The sequence below is a fragment of the Chrysemys picta genome, chromosome 2 (assembly GCF_011386835.1).
Source record: "Chrysemys picta bellii isolate R12L10 chromosome 2, ASM1138683v2, whole genome shotgun sequence".
In the NCBI taxonomy this organism is placed as follows: Eukaryota; Metazoa; Chordata; order Testudines; family Emydidae; genus Chrysemys; species Chrysemys picta.
In genome coordinates this window covers 286755568-286767238 of record NC_088792.1, presented here as the reverse complement: position 1 = coordinate 286767238, position 11671 = coordinate 286755568, and the positions used below count along the sequence as shown (strand labels likewise).

Genomic DNA, 11671 nt, shown 5'->3' with positions numbered 1-11671 from the left:
CCGTCCTGGCACACACACGGCATTCTGCTGCCAACAGCTCCTAGCGAAGTCCCTGTGTGCCTGGGAGCGAAGGAAAGCGCTGGGTTTCCCATGGGGCAGCGAGCTGTGCAGCTGGCCCTGCCAACAGGCCTCTTCCCCTAGGATTCACTGATGAGTGATAAGGCCACGCTTTGGCTCCCCCTCCACTGTCCTGTGCACTGAGCTTTGCAGAAGTTGATTTTATAGTTTACTCCCATCACAATTATTCATCTGTGCCCCCCATGATCCCTCCCCAGTATGTACCTGGCAAATTACAGGATGGGGTGCTAGAAACAGAGTGCTGCTTGTTGGTTCCTAGTCCCCTCCTGACCAAGTGCCCACCCCTTTAGTCAGTGGCTCTCAAAATGTGGGGTGCACCCCCCCCATGGGAGCACAGAGACATTTTTTTTGGGGGAGGGGGCACATGGCATGGCTGGAGCCAGCCTGCGGGGCAGGGAGGGAGTGCTACACTTCCATCCCTGCTCTGTCCCTAGCCCAGCTCTGCCTTCAGCACCCAGTCCTGCTCTGCCCCTAACCGGCAGCTCCACACCCCACTGCCTGCCCCAGCCCAGCTCTGTTCTCATTCCCGCTCTGCCCCCAGACCAGCTCCGACCCCACCTCCCCCTTCAGCCCAAGCTTCACTGATGAGGAAGCCTGGGCTGTGCAGTAATGGGGGGGGGGGCATGGACAGATTCAATTTCTGGTAAGTGGGGGGAGCGACTGGAAAACTTTGAGCACCATTGACCTGACTGAGGCTCTCAGAACAGTGACCTGACTTAGTCACAACTTTTTGATTATCTCAGACCAGGACCCTACACTCAGCATATCTGAACCTCCACCAGGGTCATGTTCCCCACTGATTTAAAGAGAAAAAGGGTTTCTATGAAGGAGGCTGAGAACTGACTTGGTCTATTTCCAGAGTTAGACAAAATAGTGACTCAAAGACACTGACAGGCAGTCAACCCACGGTGTATTTCCGCTCTATTTCAGTTGACATCCCAGACGGATCTATGATCTAAGGTGACAATGGAGAGAGTAGGTTTGAAAACTCTAAAGATGCGTAAAGAGGGGCCTTCGAGTCTAAAGAGGCAGAGAAGCGCCTCCAAGTACCTTTCAAGATCGTGGCCCAGGTGTTGGGTTCCCAGCCCCCTCCCTGCCCATGGATTCCACCCACTTCCTGACACCCTCCTTCAGAACAGTGACTGGGCTTTTGTCACAATTGTTCTTCTAATACCTCAGACTGGACCCTGCAACCCACAGCTCTGAACTCTCAGCAGGGTCCTGGTCCACCCCTTCACATGAAAGCGATCACTATAACAGGGAGGGGAACGGCCCTGGCAGAAACGAGGGGTGGGGTCTCTCTCTACAGGTTAAACATCAAATAGAGAATTAAAGGAACTAGAGCTCACCACGACACAAGTTTGTACTTAAAATAAAAATGTTTATTTTGTAATTCAGGAGTGGAATAAAAATTGTACAACCCCCCAAACCCTAATACAAAGCATCGCACAGTCCCTGCTCCTCCAGGAGACACTTAGAGCACAGAACAGCTCCTGGCAGCCCAGGATGGGGCTCCCAACATTCGCACCCAGACCAGTGGCTGCACTAGCTGGGCTGAGTGGAATCGATGGAACAGAGTCCCAGGGTTACTGGAGTCGGTGGCTGGTTTCAGGAATCTCTGGGGCTGGTCCCCTCGCTCTCATCCTCCTGTCTCCATCTTCTCGCTGCTTCCCCGGCTCCTTTCCCTCCGTGGCCAGGTTTCCTTCTCCTGCCTTCACCCCCTGGCAGACGCTTGATGGGAACGGCTCTCCCTTCTGCAGCTGGCAGGGCCAGATGTGGCGCCTCGATGCAGAGGTGCCCATCCTGGGACAGGGAGCAGAGCACGGCCTCCACGTTCACGGCTTCCGGCAGGAGAGTTTCTCTGCGGATCTCTCTGTATTCGTGGGAGCAGACTCCAGCCTCCGACGCCGTTTTCTTCTCCTGCTTCCCCGTCACCGTCAGCTTCCTCCCGTCCACTCTCACCCTCAGCTCAGCTGGGGAGAAGCCGCTCACGTCCATGGAGAGCTGGAACTTGTCCTTCCCCTGCGCCTGGGGAGCCGGGCCTCCTTCCCAGCCCCCTCCGCCAGGGACCGGCCTGCTCGGCCCTCGGCCTCCTCCCCTCACCCTCCCCGCAGAGAAGGGGAGAAGCCAGAAGGAGGGAGTGTCTCAGTCGCTCCATCTCCTCCAGGTGCGTCTGCACGTCCCCCACCAGCTGGGCCAAGAGGCTGTGGGGCCCCGGCCCCAGGAGCCTGGGCACTGGGGCGCTGCTGCCAAGCCACACTCGGAGCGGGAGCATCCTGCCCCCCCGGGGCCTGGAGCCGCTGGGCCGAGTTCAGCTGCTGAGACGCTGCTGCTGGAGCCGCCTCTGCCTGACTCCCTGCCCGGCTGCTGCTCACTGGCTGCGGCAGCCCCCGCGCCGCCTTTTATAGCCTGCTCGGGCCGCGCCGGGCTCTTCGGGAACCTTCCCGCTGCTGCGGGGGCGGGGCCTGCGCTGCTCGGGAGGGGCGGGGGCTGGGGGCGGGGCCTGACTCTGCTCGGGGGGCGGGGCCTGGGCGCTGCTCGGGAGGGGCGGGGCTGGGGGGCCTAGCAAGTTCTGCCAACCGGTTGGAGCTCCCGGGCGGGCTTTGCTGGATCCTTCCCGATCGTGCTGGGGGGCGGGTCTCAGGCCGGGGCACGGGCTGGAGCCGGGGGAGGGGGGTTTAGGGCCGGGGGTACGGGCTGGAGCCGGGGGGGGGGGGTTCAAGGCCGGGGGCACGGGCTGGAGCCGGGGGGGGGGTCAGGCCTGGGAACGGGCTGGAGCCGGGGGGGGGTTCAGGGCCGGGGGCACGGGCTGGAGCCAGGGGGGGGGGGTTCAGGCCGGGGGTACGGGCTGGAGCCGGGGGGGGGGGGGGGTTTAGGGCCGGGGGTACGGGCTGGAGCCGGGGGGGGGCGGTCAGGGCCGGGGGGGGGTTCAGGGCCGGGGGCACGGGCTGGAGCCGGGGGGGGGTTCACGCCGGGGGCACGGGCTAGGGCTGGAGCCGGGGGGGGGTTCAGGGCCGGGGGTACGGGCTGGAGCCAGGGAGACAGTCCCCGGGCGGGGTCTGGGCGGGTTGGAGCCGGGGGGGGGGTTCAGGGCCGGGGGGTACGGGCTGGAGCCGGGGGGGGGGTTCACGCGGGGGGGTTCAGGGCCGAGGGGGTACGGGCTGGAGCCGGGGGGGGGGGTCAGGGCCGGGGGTACGGGCTGGAGCCGGGGGGGGGGGTTCAGGGCCGGGGGTACGGGCTGGAGCCGGGGTGGGGGGGGTCAGGGCCGGGGGTACGGCTGGAGCCCGGGGGGGGGTCAGGCCGGGGGTACGGGCTGGAGCCGGGGAGACAGTCCCCGGGAGGGGTCTGGGCGGGGGGCGGGTTGGACAGTCCATGTGCGGAGCAGACCACGGGAGACGGGCGAACACCCCCCACAGCGCACGTGTAATAAACAGTAACAGAGACTCGTGTCCGGTCCGGGGGGGGTCACACCCTGCAGCGCTCTCTGCCCCCCCAGCTCCCAGCGGCTCCTCCGAGGCTCGTCCCATTCACAAACACGAGGCAGGAGCTTCAGGGCACCCGAGAAACCCTCCAAGTTTGGCAGCCCCACAAACGGCAGATCCCGACCCCTGCTGGGGGCAGGGGCTGGAAGGGGGGGGCACTTTATTCCAAATGTGACTCTGGTTCCTCAAGGGCGGGGCTCTAACGGGGGGGGGGAATATCCCGTTCGCGGGGGGGGGGGGGTTTCCGCCCGGCGCTGGTCCGGGAGCGGGGGTCTGTGCTACCGGGCTCCGAACCCCCCGGGCAGAGCCGGGCTCCAGCCTGTGCCCCGCCGCTGAACCCGCCCCCCCCCCCGCTCCAGCCCGTGCCCCCGGCATGAGACCCGACCCCCCCCCCCCCAGCGGGATCGGGAAGGATCCAGCAAAGCCCGGCCCGGGAGCTCCGCCCCCTAGCGGCTGCTAGAAACTGCTGGGCCCCCCCAGCCCCGCCCCTCCCGAGCAGCGCCAGGCTCCGCCCCCAGCCCCGCCCCGGCCGAGCAGAGCCAGCCCCCCCAGCCCCGCCCCTCCCGAGCAGAGCCAGGCCCCGCCCCTAGCCCCGCCCCGGCCGAGCAGAACCAGGCCCCGCCCCCAGCCCCGCCCCTCCCGAGCAGCGCCAGGCCCCGCCCCCAGCCCCGCCCCCCCCGAGCAGCGCCAGGCCCCGCCCCCCAGCAGCGGGAAGGTTCCCGAGGGGCCCGGCGCGGCCCCAGCAGGCTATAAAAGGCGGCGCGGGGGCTGCCGGAGCCAGTGAGCAGCAGCCGGGCAGGGAGTCAGGCAGAGGCGGCTCCGGCAGCAGCGTCTCAGCAGCTGAACTCGGCCCAGCGGCTCCAGGCCCCGGGGGGGCAGGATGCTCCCGCTCCGAGTGTGGCTTGGCAGCAGCGCCCCAGTGCCCAGGCTCCTGGGGCCGGGGCCCCACAGCCTCTTGGCCCAGCTGGTGGGGGACGTGCAGACGCACCTGGAGGAGATGGAGCGACTGAGACACTTCCTCCTTCTGGCTTCTCCCCTTCTCTGCGGGGAGGGCGAGGGGAGGAGGCCGAGGCCGAGCAGCCGGTCCCTGGCGGAGGGGGCTGGGAAGGAGCCCGGCTCCCAGGCGCAGGGGAAGGACAAGTTCCAGCTCTCCATGGACGTGAGCGGCTTCTCCCCAGCTGAGCTGATGGTGAGAGTGGACGGGAGGAAGCTGACGGTGACGGGGAAGCAGGAGAAGAAAACGGCCTCGGAGGCTGGAGTCTGCTCCCACGAATACAGGGAGATCCGCAGAGAAACTCTCCTGCCGGAAGCCGTGAACGTGGAGGCCGTGCTCTGCTCCCTGTTCCAGGATGGGCAGCTCTGCATCGAGGCGCCACATCTGGCCCTGCCAGCTGCAGAAGGGAGAGCCGTTCCCATCAGCGTCTGCCAGGGGGTGAAGGCAGGAGAAGGAAACCTGGCCACGGAGGGAAAGGAGCTGGGGAGCAGCGAGATGGAGACAGGAGGAGAGAGCGAGGGGACCAGCCCCAGAGATTCCTGAAACCAGCCACCGACTCCAGTAACCCTGGGACTCTGTTCCATTGACTTTACTCAGCCCAGCGAGTCAGGCTATTGTAATTTATGTCAACACTTCTGAGTCTATTCCTTGGCTTTGTCTCTACTCTGCTCGCTAACTATTTCTATATTTGAGGAAGATGTCAGATGCTCTGTGACGCCATGTGGCTGTAGAGCACAGGTGGTGTTTAGAATTTTTTACCTCGCTACTCTGATAACTAAACTTTTTTATTGTAAATACAAATGCTGTTGTCTGAATTGTTTTCTCTATGAGCGCTTCTGACTTTTGCACATGGTTCAATTTTTCCCCATGGTGTAGAAATGATTTTCAGTCTTAACATCCCAACAGTAGCGAGAGGATGTGAGACGTGGGCAGGTGTTAAGAGCCCTGGGTTGGATGGGCTGGCTAAAGGAGCAGGTGGAGTGAAAGTCAGGCCCCTCCCTTCTGCAAGAGGCTGCCAGGGAGTAGAATATTTGGTTGGGGGGTGGATTGGAGACGGAAATAACTGGGATGGGGCTGGGGTAGAAGCAGAGGACCTAGTACCTGTACGCTGCCACGGGATAAGCCGTGCACGTTTTCAGAGCAGGGAAGGAGGGAATGGCAATAGAGCTGCAGCTCATGGTGCCCCTCCAGCCCCAGGAGTTCTCAGCCAGGGGCTCCAGCCCCAGGAGTTCTCAGCTAGGGGCTCCTGCCCAACTATGCGGATGGAGAGGCTCAGAGAAGGGCGAGAACTGTTGGGCTCCAGTTCTGCGGGGAAGTAATTTTTAAATAGTGCTTTTTAAAATTGGGAGAGAAGGGCAGAGATTGGTGGAGGAAGGAGTTGTTAAGGGTGAAGCAAGCTTGGGGCAGGACCGTCTGCCAGCCACAGGGCTGTCTGTCCAGGCTGGAAGGCACCTTCTCTCTTGGGAGACCATGTTCTCCAGCTCTCTAAGCACAGTGGGCCCGATATCAATAGCAGCAGCTGAGATGAAGACAATGGTGTCAGTTTAAAAAAAAACCCAAACCCTGCCACGTTCCTACAGGGTATTGATCCAAACCACTCCCAGCTTTGCCCCGTAGAGTCTTATGCTAGCAAGATATGGATCTAGGCAGCCTGAATGGATCCCCTCTCAGGCCTCTCTTCCCAGCCCGAGCCGCTTGGCAAAAGCAATTTAAAAGGGGAGGGTAAAAGTTCATATGGAAGAGAATTTGGACAGAAATAGGGGCATGGGATGGTCCTTTGCAAAGGAGATGGTTACAGATCTAGTACATCAGCTGCAATAGTTAGCAAGTGGAGAGGCAAAGCTGTCTGGCCCTTTAGAGGCCAAATGGGGAGTGGATTGGCCCAGATGCAGAACTAACCCAGCGCCACCTCTCTTCCCTCCCCTTTACACCAGCAGGCCTGCTCCCTGGTAGGAGTCCTCTCCCCTCCCCACTGCTGGAAGCCGTAGAAGAGCCCCTCAAACAGCTAAAGAGCTTTAGGCTGCTCACACCCCATGGGGATCTGCTCCTCGGCTTGATGCAAGGCCAACACCAGCCACTGCCGCATCCCTATGTCAGGAAGTGGGGGTGGAGGGAAGGCTCACCGACTGACCCTGGATGGGGGTTGAGGCCTGGCTGGCGGAAGGGGGGCTCCAAAGAGGAGTCAGGGCGGCATTGAGCCAATAGCTATGTAGCAGTAATAGGGGATCCCTGCAGGGGATGAGCCTCCCAGCCCATGGTGGTACTCCCTGCTATCCAGCAGGGCTGAAGGACCCAACAGCAAGACAGCAACTGGAATGGAGCTGGGGGAAAATGGGAGGAAAGAAAAGGGTTCCAGCAGGGCTCGTGCTGACACTGTGGGTAGTAGGGTGCAGAAGCAGCATCAGTATGAGGTCCAGGCTCAGGCTGTAATGCATGAAGGGAAGCGCCAATGAATGCAAGAACAGTCCTAGCCCTGGAGCCCAGCTGGATGGGATCACCCTGCAGAGGCACAGGGAGTGAGGGGTCTGAGAAGCAAAGCCATCCCCCCCTTTGGAGAGCAGGAGCCAGAATAAGAAGGGGAGGGGCCCCAGCTCGGTTCTTCTTACCACCTGGAGAACTGGTCTAGGATTCCCAAAAGAGCGCTCTCCCATTGTTCTAAGCACCAGCGTGTGTAGGCTCACCAGGTGGTGGGGAAGCTCAGCTTCTCCTGACCGGGTCCTCCACCCTGCCCCACGCAGGCTCCTGCCCTGATCAGAGTCCCCTCACCCACCCTGTCTTTTCCTTCCCTTTTCCTCTGTCTTCTACGCCCCCCCCCGCCTCACCAATTCCTTGTCCACCATCTCCTCCTGCTTCTCAATCCCAGACCCCTCTAAACCCTTAGATACAGCCAGTTTGCTCAGGGTTATTCACAAAGACCAGGGTGGCCGTTAGTGTGGGGAGTTTGACACACAAATGGCTCCTAGCTGTCATCTCCCTACTGTCAGATGCCTGCACTTTGCTTGAGAGCCTGGTTTCCTGAATCACTCAAACACAAAGGGAGTGGACGGGGGAGCGGGGAGGGAAAAGCCACCCCCCCTATGACAGAGTTCCAGCTGTGCTCTCCCCGATAGGGGATAATACACATCCCCCTTAGCCCCACCCTGGGAAAACAGCTCATTGAAGAACACACACACCAGCACTCAGGCCAATGGCTCTATTTGAAGACATATTCAAATTGAACTGGTATAATTAATTGCATTGCCTGAAAAAAATCAGACCCGCGTATTCTGCCCAAATCAGTTTCAGGCAAAGTTACAGAAACCACTAAAGGAAGAGACTTATGCATGACTCAAAGAACAGAAACAAATCTGTAAAATATACAGAGGTTTAAACAGTACAGAAAACATCAACTGAGCAATATACTACAAAGGGAGCACAGAGAGAGGCTAATGCACATTATTCTTGTCTGACTTATCAAGCGTCAGAGCAGTGACTGGGTTACTCCAAGTGAGGTCAATCTGAGTCTGGATTTTCCCAGCATTCCAAGCTAGTGTGACATGTCACAAATCATGCAGCAGCCACAGGTGAAAATGAATGGCTTGCACTTGTTCTGGCACTAAAACCTTTCCACCTTTAGTTTTTAGGATACTGCATAGACTTACTGATGGACGCTCCTAATGCACGATGAATGCAGGGAAATCCAACTGGATTTGTGCATCCCACTAACTATTGTCCTGATCAGAGAAATTCATTTCAAAAGTGCTGAAAGCCGCTTTGGTATTTTTGCAATATGCATGGGGGGAGGGGGGGGGGGGAGGACAGTGGAAACTCTACAGAGCTTAGGGGTGTTCCCTGGATCAGCTCTTTTAGAAAGCATGGCTTGCTCTGTCCCCTGTGCAGAAGCTATGTCATGTCAAGAAGGCACTTCTGACAATTAAAAAAAGGTGTCTTGTGCTTAGAAATATAAAGATAAACAAATCACATAAATATCCGAAGTACAAATAATCCGATAGTCACCATTTACATTATAAAATCCCAGAAGAGCTAATTCGCACCCTAAGAAACCACAGGGTGACTCCTTGACATACAGAACCCCAGCCCATGCGATACCTGAGAAAAGAAGCCAGAGCTGTTAAGAGACGTCATATGGAGAAAACCAACTTGGGCCTGAACAACTAATCATGGCTTTGAAAGAGAGCGGAGAAAGAGGTTTCTACTGCTCTATAGTTAACAGGGCATTAGTCATGACAAGATCAGCAGGACAGTTCATATTAGAGAGCGGAAGAACCCAGCAACCAACACTTTAAGGAAGTTTGATCTTCCTGCCAGAGACAAAACTGCAGTGAGGAAGAAGGATAAAAGCGAGGAGGTGGGCTGGCTAAAGGAATCCCATTGCTGAGGGAGCCCTGTGGCCTAAAGCTCTCCTGACTTCCTCAGACAGAAGCACCGAATTAGCCGTGGTGGAGCTGGGAGTGAGTGGAGGAACTTGAGGTTCAGCCAAGACCAGCTAAGAGGCAAGAGACGCACAGGGCACCTAAAGAACACATTCCTGATATGTTAGCTGAGGCCAGCTATATGGGAGAAGATATTTGGGGCCGGGATCTGCTGGAGGCTTTCAAACCTCCTGTACTCCTGGAGCCCATGTGCTGTTCAACACTAAACTAACACTATTACTGTTACCTTAGAAACCGCAAAAACTTTGTTCCCAGGTACGGTGCATACACAGGATCTAACATGGATTTAAATAGCAGGCGATGCTGAAAGGGGCAGAGCACCCACAAGCCCCAAGGCGATGGGAATTATAGGTGCTCAGCACGGGTCAGGATCAGCCCCTAAGGATAAAAACTTCAAAAATCAAGGGTGACGCTTTTGAGTCGAGAAGGGACATCAGCCTCACTCTGAACTTCCTGGCTTGTGTTAAGGCAACTCTCTGGTTTCTGTGTGTGTTTGGAAAGCCAGCTAAGATAACCGTGTTTGCACTAGTTCTCCAGGCCTTTTGGCAAATCGATAATTTCCCCAACAGCTGAAAGGGGCCTGCCATATGGAACCAGAACACTGTTTCAAACTGGCATATTAACTCAACGGGCTGTTATAATACTGCACTGGTTAATAACAGGGTGGCCAGAGACGGGCCAAATACAACCCATTATGATATGCACCATGACTTCCCTCATCTGTACTGGAAAGGAGCAGCCCATAGAGATGACACAATGTTCCAGCCTGACCCACACAGACAGGTCACTCAAATCAAGACAGTGTTACATGCTGTGAGTTGCCGCTGCCACACCCCGTGTATGAAAGAGGACAGATGCAATCAGCTACCTGTTCTACACCCATTCGGGGCACCCCTCAGCTTCTTGACAAGTTGTCCATGTAGAGCAGACTTTGGTTGGGTGACGTTTGGGCAACCTGGTCCATAACTCTCCTAGGGGCCGCCTACCAGCATTAGGAGAACAGAAACTTTGCAGCAGGCTCAGTACCAAATTTGCAAAGGTTAACTTTGCTGTTTTAAAAAAGTTGAAAGCCAGTAACTCCCCCCAGACATACCCTTACGGGCGGAAAACCTGTTACGGGCGGAAAATCTGAACAGGTTCATTCTTAAAAAGCATTTTTTCTGGGAGGTTTGTTTGGTTATCGCTGTTCCACATGCACCTCAGGAAACCAGAACAATGAGCTTTAAAATGATGAGCTACAGCTAGAAAGCCACACGCTCTGAGCAATCTCACAGCCTTTGGGGGAGGACCGTCCTATGCTGGTTTTGCCTGTATCTGCCCCAGTTTTGTTCTTAAAATTATATTTTTGTTCAAAGTGCGGCTTGAAACAGCAACACAAAGTTTCAAGTCTCGAGCCAAATGTCATGTCTAAAAAGAGGGGACTTCCAACAGAAAGTGCTACTGATGTTAAGCAGAGCGTCAGAGAGATTAGTGCTGAACAGGGGGAGTAAAGGAACAAAAGGGAGTTATAAATAAGGGAGTGCAGGTCTGCGTCCAGGGAATGGGGATGTTCAGGGGTCCCATTACTGGGACCTCAGGATCATAGTCACATACCCCAGAATTTAGTGCAGATCTAAGCAAAATTCCCTTCCTGAGAGGTTTGATTCCTGACCATCTAGAAGGCGGTTTTGCGTTTACATTCAGGAAGCCGATGAGCTGAGATGTCACCCAGAGGTCTAGTGCAGTTCTCCTGTGCTCTGTTGAAAATCGGAGAGTCACAGCCCATGCCTTGACTTGGGCTTCTTGATTCCTGAGCTTTGGGGAAGAGTTAATTGGGAGAATGAAAGGTAGAGGGGTTCTGGTGGGCCCAGCGCTGTAGAGAGGGTCTGGAGAAGAAAGGATGATGGAAATCCGGGGTGTGGACAGGGGAATGGGATGAAGGTGAAGTCCTCTTACTCAGGATATGTAAAAGTGTAAACTGGTTCCGAGTCTGGATTTGCAGAAGGTCCAAACTGTCACTCGGCTAAAGCCGGCCACAGGCTTTCCACCACCGAATACTGCTCTCATCAATAGTCTGACACTCGACTTCGGAAGAGGTTAGCAGAGGCAAAGCTGAAAGGTCACTTGACCTGGACTCTGGCTGGGTTTTCTCAATTAGCAGCTGCAGGCAGCAGGTTTCAACCAAGCCCCCATTTCCAGTGTCTCATGGCTCTGCACGAGAGCAGTGGGGTCTCTCCCAGCCCAGGCTGGGGTCATTTGTAAAGAGCCATCTTCTTGCTCTGGTACATGTACATGTAGGCGTCACAGAAGAGGCGTTTGGCCACGCCTTCCATGTCCCGGGACTGCTCCATAGCCAGCGCCGCCACTGGCAATTGCAAATATTTGGCAACTTCAGGGCACAGCGTTACAATGGGAATGTTGAAGCCATTCTCATCACCTGAATATGAGAGAGAGAGGGGGAGGGGGTGAGCCCAAATCTCAGTTCCCGGGGGACAGGTGTCTACAGCACAAAGGAACACTAGAGCAAGTGGCATTAACTGGGCCCCCAGTCGGCAGTGTCAGCAGAGAGGCCAAGGACTGACTGGGCCATGACCGAGTTATCTTTGCACCCCTAGAAGAAGTCCCTCTAGCTGAGGTTTGAAACGCACTGGTGGGGGCAGCCTGCCTGGCCACTACCTGTTCTACAGTTATACAGAGGCTGTCAA

At 57.1% G+C, this 11671-nt stretch overlaps 2 protein-coding genes and 1 pseudogene across 3 annotated transcripts in view; 1 reads left to right on the top strand and 2 right to left on the bottom strand.

The window, feature by feature from the left end:
- Positions 1–1438: 1438 nt before the first annotated feature.
- LOC135981846 (heat shock protein 30C-like) lies at positions 1439–2530 on the bottom strand (annotated as a pseudogene).
- A 1739-nt stretch (positions 2531–4269) lies between these two features.
- Positions 4270–5355, top strand: LOC135981857 (heat shock protein 30C-like). The gene has a single exon (XM_065586355.1). It carries the CDS (start codon positions 4441–4443, stop codon positions 5095–5097), a length of 657 nt encoding a protein of 218 aa, XP_065442427.1. The 5' UTR covers positions 4270–4440; the 3' UTR covers positions 5098–5355.
- Positions 5356–7733: 2378 nt separating this feature from the next.
- The window catches only part of LOC101931384 (ubiquitin carboxyl-terminal hydrolase CYLD-like), a 29032-nt gene continuing 25094 nt past the window's right edge, over positions 7734–11671 (bottom strand). For both annotated transcript variants that reach the window (XM_005291101.4, XM_065586354.1), the window contains exon 15: positions 7734–11403. In XM_005291101.4, coding sequence (XP_005291158.3) covers positions 11219–11403 — 185 coding nt within the window. In that variant the 3' untranslated portion in view covers positions 7734–11218. The remainder of the gene's footprint in view (positions 11404–11671) is intronic.